This window comes from Branchiostoma belcheri, unplaced genomic scaffold (genome assembly GCF_001625305.1).
Source record: "Branchiostoma belcheri isolate BF01 breed outbred unplaced genomic scaffold, Haploidv18h27 scaffold79, whole genome shotgun sequence".
Lineage (NCBI taxonomy): Eukaryota > Metazoa > Chordata > Leptocardii > Amphioxiformes > Branchiostomatidae > Branchiostoma > Branchiostoma belcheri.
Window position 1 is genome coordinate 514,119 of NW_017804453.1, and position 23,048 is coordinate 537,166.

Sequence of the window (23,048 nt, forward strand, 5' to 3'; positions counted from 1 at the left end):
TTTTCCACCAAACCCAACAGGAAAAAAAAATTCAGTGCAAAAGAGAAACCCTGATAAAAAAAGCCTAAAAACACGCTAAAAATACCCCCAAAACCCAAACCTCTGCTTGGAGAGTAACCCACATGTACAGTTCGTCTCAAAGCACTGGAAAGACATTGTACTTAAAAGCGGTAAAAGTCTTTTAGAAATGCGTCGAAATAACATGAATAAAATAAGCATTTCCTGAAACGTTTCTTGAAGTTTCTTGAGGCTATTTGAGCGAAGGCTGTCTTAATAAAAGCTTTTACCCCGCACCCTCTTTGATACATGATGTTTACCCCAATCATCTGATATTAGCATTCTGAACGTGCGACCCTATCAACGTGCACGAAATAATCAACATACTTTCTCCACAAACCCTTTTTGTCCATGATCTTCATTATTGCTATCACGTATGAACTACTCATACTTTAACTATACATGTTGATAAAGTGGCAAAATAGACCCAAAACGTTAGGGAAATCGATATATTTCTGGTTCTATTGTACCACGTGATATCGTTAAATCAGGATGGCCCAGGTCGTTGAATGTCCTTGAAGGTCGGTACGACGTGGTCACATTCGTCCGAGGTCGTCGTACGATTTTCAAGCAGGGCGTAACAGAACCAACGCCGCGCATAAAAGGATCTAATATTCTAGCATTTCGTAACAAGACGACAAACACGTGCACGACTATACCAAGAACGCATTCATGAGCTTGTGTCACCTTACGACGATCGCACGACGCATGTGACCGAGCCCTCTGACACTGTACGTGTCACATGTTTACCAATTACACAAGACGTCACAACAAACAGAGTTTTCATAGACGATCCCGTCACATTCTGGTAGGCACAAATCGTAACAGACGTCCTGACAGGTTGACCCTGGTCATTACAGGCACGACAACACTGGACTCTCGGTTTTGTGTAATCGGTTTACCCAGTGGCCAAGAAAATGCGATTTTTATCATAATGTAGACTTAGACTGAGACACCAAGACTCAGTGACAAGCCTACCTCTTTCTTGCTCGCCATTTCTTCACACCTATCCGTCGCGAGTCTTCAAGAATGATGAAAACGTGCCGATGTTTTTGTCCCCACACCGCGATAAGCAGTAACCCGGATGACTTCACTGCGTTAACTAACAACAATGCTCTGGGTGGACCTTTTAAAAAAGAGTTGACCTGGCAACGCCTGCCAGAGGTGACGTACGTGCCGTTCCCTCCCAGTTAGTCACCAAGATTATCCCGGCCAAATCAAAGTGTCAGGCCGGAAAACTTACATATGGTGACGCCAGCAAAGGTGACTAAAAATTGAGATAAAGAAAAGGGGGCGTGGCTATCGTTTGTGGATGGAATACATGTCTGACCCAAGACTTTGCTTGAATATTGAAGGGATTGGTCCCTGAACGAACATCCAACACGAGGTTTCAAATGTATGAAAATTGAAATCAAAGGAAGATGTGATATTCGTCATTTTGAACTGTTGTGCAATAACCGTTTACGCCGGGATTCCCCAGTTAATGAGCCCCTGCCCCTGCCATGCCCCGGAGATGTGCGTAATAGAACAGGATCATCCAGATTTGGGATCTACCATTGGGTCATCACCCTCGGGGGTTGTTGAAGCGAGATGATTTAATCTGACTACGCCGTTTAGGCCATACTGGTTTAATTTTATGGATGACATCCTCTGGGCACCCCAGAACTGATACAAGCATGCAAAAAATGCCTTCATTATAAAATGGTGCACCTGAGCAGCTGCTGACCTGTAACTTTTCCGTTTTCAAATTTCAACAAGACAAAAAAATAATAGTCCATCTTTATAATTTTCAATTATTCTCGTTAGTTAGTGGTGGTAAGAAGTATACAATGTATATCTGTGTGTCTTTTCTATATCTACATGAAACTTTGATTTCCTGACACAATTTGTGAAAAGTAGTGCTGATGAAAAACTGGGAACTCAGTCTACTAACGAACGTTACCATTGTTTTAAAAGCAATCTTATTCTGACAGTGAGCACTTTCTGTGCTATAATACTGGATTTCCTGACAATGAACAGCAGCATTTTGTATCATACATCAGTATTGTTTGTACTTTGCCACTGTGTCAATATGTCAAAAGTCTACCTGCACATGAATATGCTTTGCAGACTGTAATAAAATACACTTGTCACAACATTGTGTATACACTTATACATATATATGTAGCTTAAATGTTAGCAGCATTGAGGTTAATGTCCTACATACACTTAAAAGTTTCAAACTTGCATAGAGCTGTGCAAAGTGGTCCTCTGTTTGCCACTACTGACAGTAAAATGTTCATAAAAGCCTAATATATACAGATAACACTATACATAAGAACTGATATATGATATGTTGATGATCAGGTTAAAGGTCAGAGGTTTAGGTAACAGGTCACGTTAGTCGGGAGGGAATGGTGTTGGTTGGTTTGAAGATCTCGTGCTTGGCGCCGGAGTTGGCGTACATCCCGCTCTCGTCCTGCCACGTGTTGATGCCCCAGCGCCGGTAGTCGGCGGTGTCCGTAAACTGGGAGTGGCACTTCTTGTACGCTTCGGAGTTATCGGGGAAGTCTGGGGGCTGCTCCTGTGGAAGTGGGTTGGTAACACAAGTCAGTAAACCTAACGTCTTACATGTCAGCCTTTTGGTACCAAATTTGTATTGGTTATGTGGTTAATTAGTTAGCAGGGGAATTTCTATTGTTGCTCAAGCCTCTTTCACAGACTTCTGATGTGGCGGCATTCATTTTTTGGGGGGAGCAACGTTAGTTTATTTGGGGCAGCAACGTTAGTTGTGCCACGGGACAGTTTTGCCACCGAGGGACCTTGCCGGGGAGAGACGGTTTACATGTTGCTCCCCCAAAAAAAGTTAAAGCCACCGCATCAGAACTCTGCAAAAGGAGGCTATTGTTGCCCAGTGAAGTATAAAAACTACAGATACAACTTTGTAACGAGTCATTCTTCAAAGTCAACATAGCAAACTCAGCAAAATGTACTTACAGGTACAGGTGTGTATGGGTAGGGGGCCTTGTAGTCAGCCCTGTGTGTAGTCTCCAAGTGCCTGTCAAATATCAACAACTTTATTAAACAATAGTCAGTACACAAGTTGTGACAAGTAGTGAACTCTCGGTGCAACTACTGGACACACAGCTAGACAATGCATTTGGGCTATTGCAGTACAACAGAGACTGAAGAAAGTTTTCATGATGTTCTCTTACCTTTTGCCATAGTCTGCCTGATGTCTGGGTAGCACGGCACCAAAGCCACTGGTGGGGGCTCCTGTGTCCCTACAGACAAAGAAACAGGAATGTAAGGAGACTCCTCTAGCAGCAAAGTTATCATCGGGTCCAGTTAACATTACATTATCCAGATACCAGTGTTTAATTTCTTCTTCATATAGCAACAGCTGATTTCCACAGACCAGACTGAAAAATTACAAAACTATCTCTCTGAATACAACCCACATTAGCCTTCAAAGCCAAACAAGACTAACAAAAGATCAAAGATTTCAGACTACTGGGAAGTGTTTGGGGTTTTTATGAATGTATTTCAACTTTGCTGGGTTACCTCCAGGCCAATATAGGTCAATCAAGAGTACACATATGTATGCACTCACCCTGTAACTGCCTCTGATGGACAAACATACACACAAACACACAGACAACCTGCCCAAAGCAATACTTTCATACCCAGAAGTAAAATTTATAATGCCTGACCAGTGACCCACCTGTCCAAATTGAGATGGTTAATGGTGGCGAGGTCACCCATGGGTTTACTGGTCACCTTCTCTTCAAAATCCTTCTTCAGTTTCACCTGACCCATCTGGAACTGGGTGGTGGTCAGAGGGAAGGACTGAAGGGGAGAAAGGGAAATAGATTACTTGCCTTGGTATAAAATCAAACCAAACCCAAACGTCTGCTGTGAGGTTACGCCTGGAAAAACACACTTGACAGTTTTCTGATAGGCCTACTCACTCCATCTGTAACGTCCAGTATCCTCCGGTAGGTGGAGTGGTGCATCTTGTTTTTCATGGGAGGTTTGTTCACCACATCATAGTCCTTGGGATGGGCCTCTCGTGCCTGGTGCCTGAAATTTTAAAGAAAAATTAGTTTGTAAATGTCACAAAAGTTCTGTCCAAACTGTCACAATTGTTTAGGTGGTCAGCCAGGTTGCTTGGATACATAAATTATATTTAGTTTTATACAATTTTTTTCTTTTTTTACACTAAAGTGACTTTCAGCATTTAAGCATGTAGGTAGGAAATTTCTACCTCCATGCTTTAAGAGCTACTAGCAAAAACTTGGGGCAGTCAAAGCAGTTACTTACAAACAAAACATGGAACCAAGAACAACCACTATACTACTGTTACCACACCACAAATTTGTATTTAGCACCAACAAAAAGCTGGGCAAAATCGAGCACACTGGCACTTCAAACTTTCCAACCTTTCCAATAGAGAGAAGAAAATAGCAGCCAACTGCAAGAGAAATAGATAACTACTACCAAGGACATTATACAAGGTTATACAAGAAAGATCTTGTATAATGTCCTTTCTAATAGCAATACTGATTCCTGAGAGTCCTCAACACACAATCAATATAAAGGACAACGAAATCTGCAGACTGACCAGTTGGAGTTGAGCGTTACCGGACTGTAGTCCATGTGATCTGAACGCAGATAGAGGGAGCCTTTCCTCTCCACAAAGTTAGGCAACATCCCGTAGTCGTAATTCTCCATGTTTCCTTCTAGGTTGAGCAGCGAAAAGTATGTCTTGACTTCGGTGCAACAGGTTGGGCGTGTGTTGTGGTGTGTTTGGGTTGCAATACGGAAGTAAGGCCTATCACTTCTCAGCTGGCTTACATATCCATCCGCTTCAGAAAATAATCAACACAGCTTTTGCTTTTTTTGGGCACGAATGGTTAAAATAACGATTTTTGTTGCATTCTAAAAATGTCTTCGGTAGAGCTTGTACACTAAACTAGCACGAGAATACTGACATTTGTCTGTAACTACTTTGCTAAGTTCCGCGCGGAGTGATATGTAATGGTCTGCGTTCTAGAATAAGTCTGTAAACTATCTCGTTGCCAATAACAACAAGGCGTCTCCTCCTAGCGGAATTTGTATGGACTGCATGAATTAAACCAAACCTGCCTCCCCTGACAGGCGTGACAGGCGAAGTGTCACTTGAGTACTTTATCGGTTAACCATGAAATTATTGATTAAATAGGTATTAGTGTGATTTTCTCGCTGTTTTTTTTAGCACTATTAAAAGCACATGAAGACCAGCACCGCCCTGGTTTTGGACACGGGGGAAGCCTACAACGCACTTTACTGGACGGAAACCAGTCGACAGAAGCATTATCACAGTGCGTTTTCAGTCAAGACATGGGAAAACACCCTAACGTGTAGTTCAGATATACGCATCGATGACGCGGAGTACAATGAGAAGGAACAGTTCTAACGTTATGTGTTCCGCTGCATTACAACAGAAAGTCGCTAGGAGGCTCGTGATCGATATCTGTGTATACAGAAATAAAGGAAATGCATTTAGCTGTTCAAGTTCAAGCCCCTCTCCTATTACTCCCCCAACCAATGCCTGACATCTGCTGCCGTTGAGTATGCAGTACCCAAATATATCGCTACGTAGCGCTGTGTTGCATGACTACGAATCAGGTTGGCACCAAAAGATCGTTTTATCGGAGAAGATTGACACCTAGTAGAAGTGCAATTTTGGCCGGTAGCGGATCGCGGGGAGCGAACGAAAGCTACAAAGCCTGACACCCAGGCTAGATATACCTTTCACACCTTACCAAGCTCAGTTAGACTCACCAAAGGTATTAGTTATAAATATATCTATTCAATGAAAACATTCAATGAGGGAACGAGCAAAGTTATAACCGCCAACGGACGGAGAAAAAGAAACGTTGTACATGTATTGTGCCATTATCGGAAACCCATGCATTTGCACGCGGGGATCTATGTTCTGTACAACAGAGCGAAAAGTTGCAGTTATATATAAAATAGTCTTTGAGTAATAAATTGTTGTTCACATTCTTTCCAAGGGACCCTTTCAATTGTGTAATTGTGAAAACACATTTTCATTCATTTTTTTTTCCAATTGCCATGCCCTAGCTGGTTTCTGATTGCCATGCCCTAGGTCGTAAGGTATAGAAAACACGAATCTCCCTGTAGAGACAACACATTAGATATTCTCCGACCCGCCACACCCCGTGGTGGTGGTGGTGAAACCCCGTAATTACCGGGCATTAGGACAAGTGGGTGACAACAAGCGCATCGCTGCGAAAGCGCATTGAACCGGGCGGCATTTACATTACAACCGCGGGCGATACCACGACGCGATTCTTTAGGGGCGATATACAATGTCGTGCTATGGTTAACCAGTCTGTACTACCCAAAAACATTGCAATAAAGCTTACATGGCATTTTATATCTATTTTATTGGTTACATTGATCATACGAATGACAAATATTAAGCCTAAGTGATCCATTTGTTCCACAAGTGTGAGCACAGCAAATCAAGACACCCCTCTTACAGGTGGTTGCTTTCCGGTGCTCGCACCAGCGCGACTGCAATAGCTGGTGGCCGTACATACAGTGGGACATCCCTGTACACTATGGCGGGACAACACGCGCTTGTCCTGCTGACCGCCGCCGTGCTCCTCCTGCAGACATGCCGGGGGCAGGTTCTGACTCCCCCGTACTTAAACCTAGCTCAGGGGCGGCGGATCGTCGCATCGGCCACTTGCGGAGAAGGCGTTTCCGAGCCGGAGCTGTACTGTAAGCTGGCCGGCGGGACCGGTAACGAGCCGGCTAACCTGATCCAAGGCCAGCAGTGCGACTACTGCGACCCCCGGGACCCCTCACGGGCTCATCCCGTCTCACAGGCGGTGGACGGCACCGAGAAATGGTGGCAAAGCCCTCCCCTGTCTCGAGGAACGGACTACAACAAAGTCAACGTCACCATCAGCCTTGGACAGGTAAGTTAATAATGACAGTATTTCCGTCCTGTCTTCCCGCATCTTGTCATTATTGCCCCATATGATGCACCGCTCAGGATTGAACTCCTATTTCAGCGCTGATTATAGGATCACACTATCCCTCCCCTGTCTAATTTTGCCATACATATAAGCTGATTACGGCAGGAAGCCTTATATGACCTATGCGGACAAGATCAGAATTTTTCCCGCCCCCGCAAGTGCGATATGCTTCTAGCGATTTCTGTTCCTGCCGCTATCGCCAAGGACAGGGCAGTCAGCTTCCGTGTGTTACGAGTGACCCACTGAGGTAGTGGCTTCCCTGCAGGAAAGTTTTATCACCAAATCGTAAACCTTGTCATGATTACAAAAAGTACTGTGCTTTGTTCTCTGATATGTTTTGAAAGTCTGTACAGAGATTTACAATATCGTTAATGTACGCCCCCTAATGTCAGACATCCTCACAGAAAGGATGTCACAGACCAACGATTCCGCCCCGTAAGTGGCCCTCTTCCTCGGCTGTGACGCCTGTGTTCGGCTCGTTCATCGAATTATCGGAGGGCTCGGAGAGAGGACAATTTAATAAGCGGGCCGCGGTGTTCTTGTTAGTTTGCGCTGGTGCGTACTGTGTGCATCTGCGGGACGAGGAATGCCCTGAGCCGTAGACAAACCCACCTGTTCGCCGGGATGTTTAGACTTAGAGCATCGCTATGTCTGTTTGTCTGAGAGAGAGCGAAAGCAAACACCTCTTCTCTCCGGAGCAGACGTCGGGACGATAGGATGTACAAACAAGAGCGCCCTTTCCATCCAGCGTTTCTCCCCCGGTCTTTTATCATTCTAATCACTGCCTCTTTTTCCTCGTGAATAAAAGGAGCGCTCAGAGGGGATTTTCAATGAGCGACAATGTCTGGCTCCCTTGGCAGGCTGAACCCAGCCTGGTGTGGTTAAATCAAAGTAATTACCAGTCAGGAAAAGGTCAGGGAGTATGTATGTTGGTGTGCTAGAGGCTTGTTCATTCTGGAAGTGTACCGCAGTGCGGTAGGTGTGAGGACAGGTACAGGCAGATGTCTGTCTGCAGGGGAACACCCCGCGGGCATGTATGCATCTCTCTGTGCCGTGCTACAGGGATCAGGTCAGGCAGCTGACACACCAGTGTCCATCCAACCCGCTATACTGCCACCGACAACCCTAGAAACAACACTGGAGTCAGAAGCGCACGTGAAGGTTTTATATGGAGCTGATAAAGGTTTTGGTTTGAACACTGTTGAGTACATGAGAATAAAAAAGGGGCATTCTTATCTCAGTGTTGTGCATGGGGTTAGATGATAATCTCATTCACACCCATTCCTACTGTCGTCCCCGGACGGGGAGGGCACAAAGGCCGACATATGCACAAAAATGCCACCAAACGAATGCATAGATCTAATTTCCTGGGCCCGAATTAGTGGAAACCTCTCACGGGACTGGGGTGAATCGATGGATGAAATCATGCGTCATTCCCAGACGCACAAGGTAGCAAAATGCTGAAAAACTAATCAAAAACTCCCACTTATCACTTCTTATTTATCATAAATACAAATTCCTAGGACAATTTCCAGTGTACAAAAGTGCACGTGTAAAAATCTTAATGACTTTTTTGTGAAATTTTCATATCTTGTCGTGGTGCGAACAGGTAATGTACGTATGTGTCCCGGGACATTTGAGTTATTTCAGGCATCCCTTTACCGTGTTACCCTTTGCATAGTCATTTCGTGACCGCGCATTCTACACACTACCTGTGCCGACACAGAACCAGACTTTTCAAAACAGGCTGCCAACTCTCTAAACCTGGGAGACACCAGCTGATGTTTTTACGATATGCACGACCCTTTACAGTTTACATGTTTGCATGGAACTTAAGTAGCATCTCACAAATGAGGAAAATAAAAAGAATCATCCCTCCATTTCTGTTTTGCCAAGTAGACGCCTGCCTTAAACAAAATACTCATAAAATTCTGACAGAAGGTGGTTTTGTAGTCCATGCGCGTGTAACACAGGTAGCTAGCATGACGGAGTGTGTAATAGTGTCGGTGCGAGCTATGGGACCGTGTCCCCGATAACACCCCATCCCCTAACAGGCCCTTCTGGTCCTGTAATGGTTGTTTACATGCCCGCCTCGTGGATACGCCTTACCTTGTTGGCACAACACGGTAGGTATTCCACTTAATTTGTGTTCGTTTTCCTTTCAAGGATAGTATCCGCTGCGAACAAAAATGTAGTAAAAGATGGGTGAGAAAAAAAAATTCAACAGACGGTCTCTGGAGGAGACAATTTGTCATGGAAATGGCGAGAGGCAGTTGAAAACTTCGCGGCCGGGAAAATCCTATTCAGACTCAGTGTAATCCTTGTTCGAAAGTCTGTTGGAGCGGAGAGCTTTGTTCACGGACAAGAGAGAAAAACAAAGGATTTCATCTGCTTGTAGAGGGGCTTTTCTTTCATCACCGCCGTTTGGCTTCGTTGGTGTTCTTGGTCTAAAGCAGCCGCGAAAAACTGCTCAGTTCACACCGCCGTATTTTCTGGATTTGTTTCGGTCACCGATCCCCTTTGCCAGGAACGTAATAATTGAAATAAGAATTCAATTAGGTTATTTTGTGCCACATTTTCTTTGCCCCCTGTTGTTACTAAGAGGCTGAAAGGAGTCTTTCTTTGTTACATTATTTCTTATCGCCCACGAAAATCCATTCAAGTCATTCTTACTCAGACCTAGATACCCTTCTATCAAAGTTTCATATGATGTCAACCAAATTACCGAATACGTATACATGTACTGAAGGTAATACACCTTGTCTTTGCACTAAAGAGCTTCTGAATATTCCAAAATTGCTTGCTTGCACCAAGGACATGTGTAATATCCTTGCTTGCACCAAGGAGGTTCAAACTACTCCATGCTTGCACCAAGGAGGTTTTATCAAGTTTGCACTGAACTTTAGATCTGAAGTATTAAAAATGTCAAAGGTGTATTAATATTCTAGTTTTTTTCTTTACATAGCAATACATTACCCCTAGAAATAGATAAGGTGGTTTTAACTGATTGAGTATGCCAAGCCTAAACGTCAAAGCCCAAACAAGTTTACATGTAAACGGGATGTTATTTTTATCACGTCATATCCCGACAACTATTCCAACCCCTTGCGGAATTGCGCAAACGCTGCACAGCGGGACACGGCCGTGCCTGGAGGGTGTTCCTGACAGGAAACCGCCCTTTCCGTCCCGGTGCACACCTGTCTCCCTGCCCCCGCCCACCTGGGCAGATCCTACTCTGGGTCATCCTCCAGGCGTACACAACAGGTAACTAAACATAGATGGAAAATTCGAAGTTTTGTAGAGTTGCCTTTAGATCTATGGCTTCAAAGGGGGCGATAAAGTCGACCTCATTTACAAGAAGAATAATGAGAAACGTCCCTCGAGAACTGTTTATGTCAGAAAATAATGAATGCACCCAGAATGACATGCATCTGAATGGGCCCCCAACAAAGGGTTGCGCATTGTCTTAACGTGTAGCTTTTAGATCTTATCCCCTGAATGCTTCCTCCATTGTGTCATTTTTGCGCCTATTTGGTCCTATTAGCTCCAATCAAAGAAACCTGGAGAACGCCGCAAGCCTTGCATGCCGTGTCTTGTATTCAGAGAGAGGAGGTGTTACATTCATTATCTTGTGTACAATATGCACAAGTTTTCGTGCTTTTCCTTGACCAAAAGCGGAATAACGAGAACATTCATTTTCAGTGAAACCTTACAACATGCTCGGTCCCAGGCCCTTGGCACTTATATTAAAGTTTTCCCCTAACTGGAACAGGTGTTATACAGGATGTCATGGCACTCAACATTCGCATACCTTGTGCCGACCTAGCTAACAGGCATATGTCTGGTTATATACAGCTTTTTTGTTGTCTTTCTGCTAGTCTTTAATCATAAGAGATGCGATTTTTTAAATGCACATTTCACAATGTCCTGAAGCCATATAGGTGCTTGGAAGTTGGGGATAACTAATCTACAAGCAGATATTGAGAGGCAAAAATCGTTTTCTTTTCCTTTGAACCTCCTTGCTGCCAGTTCATTTGTTGAAGAGGCGGTTTGTCACAGAAACGGACAGCTATGAAACACTTCGAACATCTGCTTGAAGATTAGGACATCACACTGGCCGATCTCTCTGTCTCTCAGACAAGTCTCAGGACGAGAAGTCAACAGACTCTCTCTCCCCTTCCATCTTGATGGGCTCCTTGCCACACAAATCAGTACACGCTTGTCCGTACCAAGGACTGAAGGAGGTCTGTCTTAAACCTCCTGTTGTCTCCAAGCAGAGGTTGATTGGGAAGATTGTGACCTTCCTCATGATGTATTTTTCTGACAAATATGCCAATGAAGGTAGTATACTGTGACGGATTACTGTCTTGCCTATTGGAAATTGTGTTGCCTATTGGATACTGCCTTGGCTACAGAAATATCTACTATCGGCTGTTAAACGGTGAATATAGTAAAAGGTCACAATCTTCACTATCAACCAACCTCTGCTTGAGAGTAGCAAAGAGATGTAAGCTCCGCTCTACTGCGCAGGTCTCGGCAGAGCTACTGCCTGGTATTTGGTTTCCATCCTCCTGAGTTGATTGTTTTTTCATCGATCCAGCAGTGCGCACAGCGGTGTACAGCTGCGTGTTTTGCATAGTGACAAAGTTGACTGTCTCAGTTCATGTAAATTTAGTGACTCATATCTTTCAGGGTAATGCTTATATTCTATCATTGACGAGAAATAACAATTTCGAAGCCAAGCCAAGAAACTCGACATGTTCCCTCACTGGCCTGATTGGGAATTCCAAATGTGCACCAAGCGGTGAAAATTGTGTGAAGAACGGCTAACCGCCATCCACCTGTCGGCATCTGTGCGCAAAGGAGAGCTATGTTGACGTGCAAGTTGTTTGTGATGTGTTAAATGGACACATTATATACATCACGTCTCCCAATAATGCCTTCTTCTTAATGATCATTATCATAGTACTAGTAGATGTTTTCTCTGTGGATACCTAAGATGGTACAATAGGAAAAGATATGCCATTGGCACACACTTTGGGAGACTGACCTAATCCTGGTAGCTTCATGCCCTGACGTGTTTCTACCTCTTAAACCGTATAGCCTGTATACTAGCTTCCCTGTTCTTAGGCGTATACTGGTTAACTGACACTGGGAACCCCCTCATCCATTTATTCCGAGAGTATTTTCCTGCGACGAAACTGACCCCGTCTGGAGTAACATAACCACCTCTGTGAGTGAAGAACTGGATACGACTGTCGCCTGTCGGTGTACAGAGAATCCGCCTGACCTTGCCAAGGGCAGCGTGACTTCAGACAGGAGACACCAACGATGATGTTTATCGTTCTCACAATGGCACTGGAATTCTCCAAACTTCTACAAACCGTCTATGGTCTCTTTGTGTTGGCGGTTTGGAAACACTGCGGTGTCTTTGGAGGTCAGAGCGCCGTGAAGTGTTCAAGGTAGGCACGGATGTGGCAGAGAGGGAGAAAAACGCCTTTATATTTTGTTTCTTTCAAAGTACAGATAGACCCATTCACACATGAAAGAGGATAAACTTACATACAAGAATATGACTAAATCAAAATATTGAGTTTAACGTACCATTTCAGGTTCTAAGGTCAATTCTTCGATATATTTGCCTATTTGTAGATAGATTCAAATCATGGTTCTTTCTAAGCCAGGGCCACAGATAATTGCGTGGGAAGATGTCATCCGCACGCACGGCCTTAAAAGATGACCTGAAATGATAAGAATATCGCCCTTTTCTATTCACTTCAGAAACACTAAATTTGCTAGTCTGCTTACGCGCCAAATATGTGTCAAATGTTCAATGTCAGCTTTTCACTTCAACTGACTAACAGCTACAAATGGCTTGTTACTGTTTCCTGTGGGTTTGACCCTTGACCCGAACAAGGACGCGATTCTTGAATGGTCCAATCAATATATTGAATATATTGATAGTCGTAATGGGGGTATGTGTCTGGCGTATGACAAAATGCCATTGCATTAACTGTAGCGTGCCACGGATGCTTGCGTTGGATAAAGAGCTTCCCCTCCAACACCTATGCCTGGGGCAATACTTACCCTACCAGGGATTGGGAGGACCACAGGAATTGAAAGACTTCCGCACCGCCACATAAAATGTGCCCCGGTTTCCTCTTCAAAAGCAATTACCGTTATCATTTACCTGTGCGTGGAACGTGGAAGCGTTTCGTCCGTCACCCTCCTTATGATAATAATTCATAGTAGACGGTGATCGCTGAGCGATCAAAATTGTGTGACCCTTGATAAGATTTTATAATTAGAATATGATACACGATGCAAAAGTATGATTCAAAAGAGAAAACGTCAAAAAATCGTTATTTTTTTACCTACATATATGTTCATTATCTACAAATTCACTTTTATATGAAATTCGTCACACATTAGGTCGGTCATCGGTTGTATCCTCTAGTGGAAAGGGGGTGTTACGTACATACTAGTACCAGCAGTTTTTCTATCAAACCGCAGTCATGACAAGTATACGCGTGTAATCCCGTGACCTTGTAGACAGGTACATGTACCTGATTACACCGTTCCTTTTGACTTCACCCGAGCCTTTAATTGGTGGTGGCTTCCGGTGTATATGAGCCTGGCGTTAGGGACGAGCCTTTAACTATCGTTGGAACGGGTCAAGTAATATGGCCCTGAACTAGTACTGTAAGACTGTTATCAGTCGAATCATCAAGGTGTTCAGCCTGATAACAGACGTCTTGGACGGGGTGTCTCGAAATCGGCTAGTGTAACCATGGAGGTAAATTTTCTACCTCCATGGTGTAACACAACACTGGAAGTTGCGCCAAGAAAGTTGGACGTTGGCACATGAGTAGCAGTTGTAGCATAGCATGTTCTGTTTGGATGAACAGTGTCATACATAAGAAAGGTCACAAATCAAACGTCGACGTCAAACCCTCCAGGTATGAAAAATGTTTTCTTGTTACATACGCGTCTCCCTCCCTTACTGTATGACTTTAATACACTCAATACCATGCAATGGAAGGCTGTGCACTGATAAAAACACAGACAGACAGTTGAACCAAGGCTTGATAGACAGACACCTGTTGGGGGCCAATCGGTCCTGTCCACAGACCACTGCAGGTAATCATTATCAGAGCTGCCCTCAGCATCTCCATGACACAACCTTTGACCTGAAAGGTTGCCCTCGATCCGAAAGTGATAAGATCACATGCCACCATGGTATCCAGGGCGAGTGGGAAGATTTGAATATATTACAGTAGAGGATCCTAGGAGAGCAATTTCTGCCCAAGCTCATCATCATTGCGAATTACAAAATGACCTGATAAAGGGTGGTAGCTTTACAATTAAACACGTATCAATATCGGCAGCTCATGAAATCATATCGTAGCTTGGCTACGGTTTCTTTTCCTATGAATATAAATGAACAACATCCACAATGTGATTATCTTAACTACAGGATCAGAAATAATGTGGTAGAGACAAAGTAGCAGAAACAACGGGATAGGAGAGAAATGTACAGAACACTGATGATATGTATCCCGATAGTCTAGCGTATGAGTAGTCCATAGTATATGATACGACTATTTTCTCAAGCCTAAGTCCCCCAGGAGATCATCTATTTGGCGGGTTGTAATCTTTCCCATGGCTGTTTGAGGGCTACGAGTGAGGATAAGTGGGTTAGCGATAAATCCGTCAGGTACATGTACCACTGCTCGGCCTGTATACGAGGACAGGGTAGGGGCCGGGGTAGCCGGGGTCAGTTTGTCCAGTATGTGATGATAATATATTTTACAAAAAGAGGAAGTGGGCCTGGTCCAAATCTCCTGAAAATAGTAGAAATTAAAACATTTGGTCATTTCTTTTTGAATAAAGAAAACTAGCATCTCAGCACACTATGAAATTCTCAGGGGTGACGTACTTCTGCCTAGCATTAAGGTTGTATCGTTTGGAACTACAAATAAAGGAAGGCATGAAAATATTTTCTTCTTCCTTAGATGTTATGTCGCATGGCTTTGCCGTCCCTCCGCACAACAACGCACGAAGCCATGTAATTTTGTTGACCCTTTATTTATGTATATACATTATAGATAACCTTCCCCTTGGGGTTGCCGTGTAATAACATTACCTGGCCGGTATATATGCATGTCTGCCTGCCGCTCTCCATAACCGTTCACAGTGGAGAGCTCAAAGGTAATAAACCGGGAAAGGGCTATTATTCTGATTTTCTATTATACGACACAGATATACGGGAAAAGGGGCCCGGGGTGCACACTTATGATTTTAGAGTCCTTGCCCCGCGCCGTGCGTATTCAGAAGCCATTTCACAATAAACCTTGTTGCTCAATAAAGATAGTGAGTGGTATTGCAGTGGTACTGGTCGTCAAGCCGTCACGAAATAATGAAGACAAGGCTATAGAGAACCTTACGTCGTGACGCCTGGTCGTGACATATGCATCAATCCCCACCCCCACCACCGGTTGCTCCTTCTGAGAGACAGTGGTGCTGCCAAGCTACATTAAGTTATCACGAAACAATGGAGTCGCCAGGCGTTCTGCAGTCAGACCCACACCCCTGCCTTCCACCTTGTATAGCCAACATCGCGCCGTGCCGCCAGAGTCCTGTCACAACTCTGACAGATGGGTCTCAATCTGGGCACCGATTGTTCGCGCGCACTGATGCGGCCCCCTTGCGGTCATGACCTGCCCTGCTGAGCGAAAACAATCATCTATTTTCTCATCAACTTCCGTCGCTTTGACTAACCCAAGAAAGATTAGCTACTAAAGGATACAGAAATTGTTCTCCAGACGTGACTGCTACATGAGATGTTGACTGCTCGTTAGTAGACAGATCCCATAGCCCCGCACACCTCCGTCAAACGTAGAAGTGCAAAATAAAAACATATACCAATGCAACTAATCTCCGAAGTGGGAAATTGTTACAGACTGGCCAATTGGATACTGTTTTCGCCCACCGAAAGATCTGCTTGGAGATTACAATGCAACTACAGTACCTCACGGACATGCAGTTACTCTATCATTGGTCGGTACGCTAGTTGCCATGGTATCATTGGTTGAACCAGGGATGGATAGCCAGGATTGGTCTATTTCCAGGTGCGGTAAAGCTAGAATGCCAAAAGAAACACTACCAGAGAAAGGAGCCCCAAAACACACCTGCATGTTGGCTGCAGGGTGAGGGCGTGGGAATAAGGAAGCGGTCATTCGTCTTGTGTGCGAAAAGAAAAAAGAAAGAGTCTTCAAGTTCGAAAGTCATCATGGCTTGGATTACAGACCCACAATGACCGCCTCTCTTCTACATAATCACTGTGACATCGCAGTATGACAATAATCTAGCATGAAACCGTAGTTATTGCAAAATGCTGCATTTCGATGCCACCGAGGTTGTTTAAATTTTGTATAGGACCTTATGTACATACTGGCGTATCGTGGACAGGACTTGATTTTTATTTTGGCAGGCCATATCTGATAGCCCGTCTGGGGCTTCAGGGGAACTCAATTAAGTCCAGGACTAATCTAGTTAAAGGCGCCAGCGATGTGTTATCCATCTTCCTTCTTATTCAATACACGAAAGAGCGACCGAGTGAATATGATTTATTTCATTCAACGAGCTCTTGACAAAATCACATTTTTGTTCTTGAAGAACGCGGACGTGACACTACTGAATCATGCTTTCTGCATAGTCACAAGGGTGGAGTCGATGATAGCATGATAACTAGCAGTCTGACCGATGAGATTGGGCAAACCACTAACTACATGTACCATGTTATCATCGGCACAGAAGTTGCAAAAAGTACACTGGAGAAGCAAGCTCACTGATAGCAATGTCATGTTATGTTATGTTATTCGGACAAAAAATGTGATAACCTCAGTGAGTAAATTTGTCAGTTTACGTACATATGTTCAGTTTTCCGTATAGGTCAAGTTTCTATTCCCGGATCCTACATGTTTTAGAATGCGAAGTCCGTGGAAGAATATATCGACATTTGGGGGCATTATATGGAAATATTTCGGGTACCAAAGTTTTGTCTCCCTTTGTCATGGCGGTAGTAAGGTCTATCGATCTACCTACCCAACACAGCTGTACGGAAATTGTGAATCGCATTTGCCGTATAAACCTTTTCTCATTCGAGAGTTGGTAGATTGTTCTCGCTATGTTGTAGACATTTGACATAACTCATAACGACAACCTGTGTAGTGCTTAAGAATGAGTACTTACATGTATATCCGTACAGTATCTATGAATATAAAACTGTTTGCTATTGAAATAGGCCTTTATCTTGCGAAGCTAGAGTTCGCATATCGTTCCAGCTGAGCCCCGAGAAAAATGGATTGCGCAAGGTTAATGCTGCAGATCGAACTGGTTTGTTCCCAGCATGACCCGCGCGCATTAATCTTGGTTCCTGTCGTCGCCACTTCGACTTGTGAAACATAAATCCTGTGAAGACCAGCGACATCCGTGGTTAAACACGCTTACTTACGGTTGTGAGGTGTAGGGAAAATTTGTTGACGTCACCTAACCTTTTACCTGACCGACTTCTGATCTCTACTTTGCATGTAAAAGGCTACACGAAGGCTGCATTCAAGATGACAGAACCATTCAAAAATACTTATAATATAGAACATTCAAAAATAAACCATGTTTATGTCTGGGTTCTTGGACATGAACTTGGAGATGTGTCCCTTACAATTACGGAAACCAGTTCCTCTGACATACGTGTAACATCACATGTATCATGATGTATGTCAATCATTCGTGCGTTGGAATTTTTCATCCGTTGCCATCAGGTTAGCCAACAAAATGATAACTGTTGCCAGGCAAAATGGTGATGTTTACAACAAAACATGTAAATGTACCAAATCCCGCATGAAAGACCATGATATGCTATGATATGAACTGATAAACGATGATAGAATGGTAAAACGGGGCGGCGCAGTTTGTTGTGCGATACTCAGTACGTGTCCCCAAACGGGAAACAGGGCCAAAGGTGTGCGATTTCTGACAATAGGACGGGATACTCTAGACAATAGGACAGGATGTCTACAACATCTGTGTTATGTCTTGTCTGCCTGATGACTACTTTTAACCAGACACAATTGTTGAAACTCCTTTGTTTTGTGACACGAGAACAACGTATGGATGTTAGCCATCGCCGATGTAGAGTTTTGACAGCAAATAGGCTTGCTCAGCAACTTCGATTTTTCATCAGACGTATTTTTTTTAAGATTCAGCAAGATAAAAAATCAACTGAACTCGTAAAGCTGCAAAATCGGCGGCCCCTGATTGTGAAAGCTATAAACACTCAAGGTTATTTGTATGACATATCGCTTAAAACACTTGGGTATGCATTCGGATTCAACATGCATCCTCTACACAGCAATGCATTAATGCAATCATTCGATGCTATTATGAAATTGGATCGTTTTTACTCGCACCAATTCCCTTCCATAAATCAGTCTGGCGTGAAAGAGATGTATCTATCGGGAAGACTGCATTTTATTGATTTCATCTGAAGTTCTGGATAACCCTCGCGTGTGCACTGCACTAATGAAATTTGTGATGACAGGAATCAATTTAGCTTCGTGACCGCAATACTCATTGGCCGCCCAGGTCGTGGGGAGTTTATTTCACAGGAATAAAGTAAGGGCCGAGGTCATTGACCTACTCATACACGAAAGAGCGTTGGGGTGACCTGATTCTGGCAACCTTCGCTGTGACTCACACATTTTGTCGTACGATAGTCGTGCGATCGCAAACAGGGCATTTTGCGGATAGTTATGCATGTGTCATACAGGATTCAGCTGTCTTGTTACTGAATCAATTATTTAAATCTCACAATCATTTGCCTCCTTGTATTGCCTCCTTGTATCCCACAGTTGTTCCATGTGGCCTACGTGGTGTTGAAGTTCGCTAACGCCCCCCGTCCGGGTGTGTGGGTTCTGGAGCGCTCCACAGACTTCGGGCAGACATACAAGCCATGGCAGTACTTCGCCGACACGCCGAGCGACTGCTACAACGTCTTCGGCGTCACCCCGATGGACAGACCAACACATGACGACTCCGTCACGTGCACCACCGAGTACTCCAACATCGTACCGCTGGAAAACGGCGAGGTAAGAACAACATTTTCACATCTGAAGCCCCCGTGTAACACCTTCCCACGACTTTGCTCCCGACCACAAAGGGCAGCGTTGGATTGGGATTATCCTGGAATATCCATACTATTCAAGTTCCAGTTCTAATTACTTTTCTTACTTCATTGCTTACTTTTATTTTTCAAAAATTTATAGAAAACTGGCGCAAACGGTTTTAAATTATTGACTACTGGGCAACCTCACCGACCAACTCCCAACTTAAAATCACGACTAACTCCCGACCATGGTCTAGAGAGGGTCGGGAGGCCTTGTTCGGTATACGTGTGACATCAATTCATTAGGCCCGTCACTTTTACTTTGCAATAATATCATGGATTGAAAGCCATCAAAGGTAAATATGAAGTTAAGGCAGGAACAGAGAGTATCTTTAATATTTTGTTGGTTACAGATCCACCTGTCGCTGGTCAATGGCCGTCCCAGTTCCAAGAACTTCACCCATTCCTCCATGCTGCACGAGTGGACCAAGGCCACCAATGTCCGGCTCAGGTTCCTCCGGACCAAGACACTGCTGGGTCATCTCATGGCGGTCACCCAGCAGGACCCAACCGTCACCAGGAGGGTGGGTCCTATAACTAGGGCGGGAAAAAGAAGAGAAACTACATTGATTTTCTCAGTAAACTTGATCAGGGCTCAACTACCTTTATGGGGTTGGAGAAATTTGCAGGCTATCTCGCTACAATTTTTTGTCAAAACGCGTTTATCCCGTCTTCTTTTAATGATAAGAATATCACAGGACTCCCTTGATTTTGTAAATGGAATAGCCCTGCGTAGAACATTGAAATAGAGAATTTTGTTTCTGGAAACATTCAGTAACGTGCAGTAGAAAGTGTAAGAAGAATTCGATGACCGAGACATTGTTCGTAGCTGTGAACAGATTATTAAGAGAAAGAGGATGTAAGAAATGAGTAACATGATGGTATTTTTCGGTTTTGCTGCAGTATTTCTACAGTTTGAAGGACATCTCTATCGGCGGGCGGTGTGTGTGTAACGGACATGCAGACGAGTGCGATGGAACAGGCTCGGCCGATCCTAACAGGTCAGAGCCAATCTAAACCTAAACTGTCTTTGTTTCTCTGTCAAATAACACATTCAAATGACATTCTCTAGAGAGAAAGGAGTTATTTTGAGTCCCTGGTGTTGTGGGCAGTTTTCGTTCTGACCTATGTAGGAGTGCAGCACCAGTGCAAATATGGCGCAGGGAGGTACTCACGGAAGTATTAAATTCTATCATAATGCGGTACCCTTGCTGTAGCCACTAGTGCTGGAATTCAATAAATCTACAGTTTGTCATTCCGATCGACACAATTGTTCAATGTTGTGTACCTCTCTTTGAATGCATTCCTGTCAGGAGAGCTCATATTAACAATGAGTGATATCTCCTGTGGTAGAATGTCTTATACTCATACTGACCCTAGTACCATGTATGATGTACTCAAGCATATTCCAAGCTGGCGCAGAAGACGCTGGGTGAGCATATCGTTCCTGACTTTGCTTTAACCAGACTTGCCTATAGCTAGGTGCTGTGTTTGTGTCCTGCCCATCCTCTGCTAGGCTTTTTCCCAGCTGCACCTGCTTCCTGAACAGTTGCTGTGTCACCTGTTGTAGCTGGTCATCTGCTGTGCTTGTGTTTCACCAGTGGTCGTATAGATGCTGTAGAACAGACCAAAGCTTACCGCTGTTACCATAGCAACTAACATCTCTTCCCAAGCATCCCGAACTCCCATGATTTCAGGAGGATAAAATTTGCACATTTGTTGTTTGATATCATCTTCAACTCCTTTTCTACATGTATCTCTCTTTTGTGGCCTCAAACTGGGGGCTGGTGAAGAAAAGATTTTGCAAATCAACGAACTAGACAAAACTAGCCCTAACTGCATTTAGTGCCATTTAACACATCAGTTCTGCTCCTAACTCCTACGCACTAGCTAGAAGCCTAATCAGCAGTTGTGTGCTATGGTCGTTTTTGATTCATTCAATTTTCATTCATTCATACCTAACTGTTATATCTGTTTGCTATATTGGAATATTGTTGTAAATATTCTAGATCAGATTTGACACATTAGACTGTCTTCCCACAGACTTGTGTGTAAGTGCCAGCACAACACCTGTGGGGAGTCATGTGAGCAGTGCTGTCCTGGATTCGTGCAGAAACCATGGCAACCAGCCACACCTAACAACCTGTTTGAATGTGAAGGTATGTAACATGAAGTCAATATTACTACTGGTCAACTGTTTCAGGTGAAGAAATGGCTTCTGCACATTTGGTAAGATTGTGTCACTGTCCTTGGTGCTGATTTGTTTGTTCCCATTTCTTCCACAGCCTGTAACTGTCTGGGTCACTCCTCGGAGTGTTACTATGACCCTGAGGTCGCACAGAACCGACTCAGTCTGGACATGAGGGGGGACTTCAATGGAGGAGGTGTCTGCACCAACTGTCAGGTAAGATAAGTGGGAAGATAGCAATGCAGTAATGTTATTTGTTTGAGTGGAAACAAGCAGATATTCATTTACTTCATGTTTGATTTGAGTTTAGTACATGTGTTGGACAGCAGTTTTATTTCCAGCATATCTTTTCTAATTTTTGTTTCACTGGTACTATGGATAGGCAGTTCTGTAAACATTTGCTGCAGAGGAAGCTAGCTGAATACCTTAGTTGCTATGGTAACAGCTAACTCTAATAGTTTACAAAAAGTCCCAGAGGCAAATAACAGTTGGTAGTACTTGGTGTCTGTGTGAATAAGGCATCAGCAAACACAGTAGAAATTATTACTTAGGATGATTGTATGCTGGATGGAAAGATTGTCATCTTTTTTTTTTTACAGCACAACACTGAAGGCATCAACTGTGAGCGGTGCAAGCCTGGGTTCTTCAGAGTACCTGACACTCCTCTAACTTCACCCTATGTCTGCCAGTGTAAGTCCACTTGCTTGTAGTGCTGTACAATCAAAATAGGGTCATCAAACTGTTTAAAAGAGTTTAAAAATGAATGATTTTTCAAGTATCTATTTTAGTTTATCTAATACTAGTGTATGCCGTTTGGTTCCATTTTGGGGGAATAGGATAGGAGTGATTGAAAACACACAAAAATGCATAAAAGTGTGAATCTGAGGAATGCTAAAGAAATCAATTGTAGTTAGATGCCATAGTTTTGAAAAATTGTTGGGGAAGGAAAAAGAAATAGCATTTGTAGTGCTCCTTAGATGTTTTAGATACTAGTAGGTCTATCTAATTTGCGCCCCTTGTTTCAGCCTGCCAGTGTAACTCGTTCTTTACCACTGGGACCTGTGAGCAGCTGACTGGACGTTGTTACTGTCTGCCTGGCTATGCCGGGGACGACTGCAACCAGTGTGCTTCTGGTTATGTGGGCTTCCCAAACTGCAAAGGTAAAACTGATGTAATGTCTACTGACATAATTCTGCCAGGTCACATATATCTGAAAAAAGTGTCTCAAGAGATTTCTTGAGATTTTTGCCAGTATTATGCACTCCTGCATATGTATTTTACAGTGATAGCCTCAAATGTTAAACTACTTACTTTTACAATATTTACCTGCCTTGAGCATGTCATAATCACCACTAGGTTCGATAGTCCAATCCTGACTGTCCATCACAATTAGCAGTTCAACCAATGATGTCATGGCAATTAGTGGTTCAACCAATGGCTACATGTCTGTCAAATGTTGTCATTTTCATGTTTTTATTTTGCATTTCTAATTTTTGAGTTAATTGAGTTGGGCAGGGCTATGGGGTAGGTCAATACTGCAGAT

General features: G+C 43.7%; 3 protein-coding genes across 3 annotated transcripts in view; 1 reads left to right on the plus strand and 2 right to left on the minus strand.

Moving 5' to 3' along the window:
- LOC109485919 (annexin A7-like) overlaps positions 1 to 1,231 on the minus strand; it is a 6,469-nt gene extending 5,238 nt beyond the window's left edge. Inside the window, exon 1 of the mRNA XM_019789613.1 lies at positions 1,036 to 1,231. Within this exon, the coding sequence (XP_019645172.1) occupies positions 1,036 to 1,053 (18 nt within the window). The 5' untranslated portion in view covers positions 1,054 to 1,231. The remainder of the gene's footprint in view (positions 1 to 1,035) is intronic.
- A 593-nt stretch (positions 1,232 to 1,824) lies between these two features.
- On the minus strand, positions 1,825 to 4,887 carry LOC109485920 (uncharacterized protein C9orf135 homolog). The gene is made up of 6 exons (XM_019789616.1): positions 4,661 to 4,887; positions 4,008 to 4,119; positions 3,761 to 3,885; positions 3,252 to 3,320; positions 3,034 to 3,094; positions 1,825 to 2,620 (listed from the first exon to the last, which is right to left on the minus strand). Exons 1-6 carry the CDS (start codon positions 4,768 to 4,770, stop codon positions 2,432 to 2,434), a joined length of 666 nt encoding a protein of 221 aa, XP_019645175.1. The 5' UTR covers positions 4,771 to 4,887; the 3' UTR covers positions 1,825 to 2,431.
- Positions 4,888 to 6,618: 1,731 nt separating this feature from the next.
- The window catches only part of LOC109485887 (laminin subunit alpha-5-like), a 54,082-nt gene continuing 37,652 nt past the window's right edge, over positions 6,619 to 23,048 (plus strand). The window contains 8 exon segments of the mRNA XM_019789560.1: positions 6,619 to 7,031; positions 19,004 to 19,240; positions 19,671 to 19,841; positions 20,221 to 20,318; positions 21,361 to 21,476; positions 21,603 to 21,721; positions 22,105 to 22,195; positions 22,531 to 22,665. Of these exon segments, the coding sequence (XP_019645119.1) occupies positions 6,669 to 7,031; positions 19,004 to 19,240; positions 19,671 to 19,841; positions 20,221 to 20,318; positions 21,361 to 21,476; positions 21,603 to 21,721; positions 22,105 to 22,195; positions 22,531 to 22,665 (1,330 nt within the window). The 5' untranslated portion in view covers positions 6,619 to 6,668.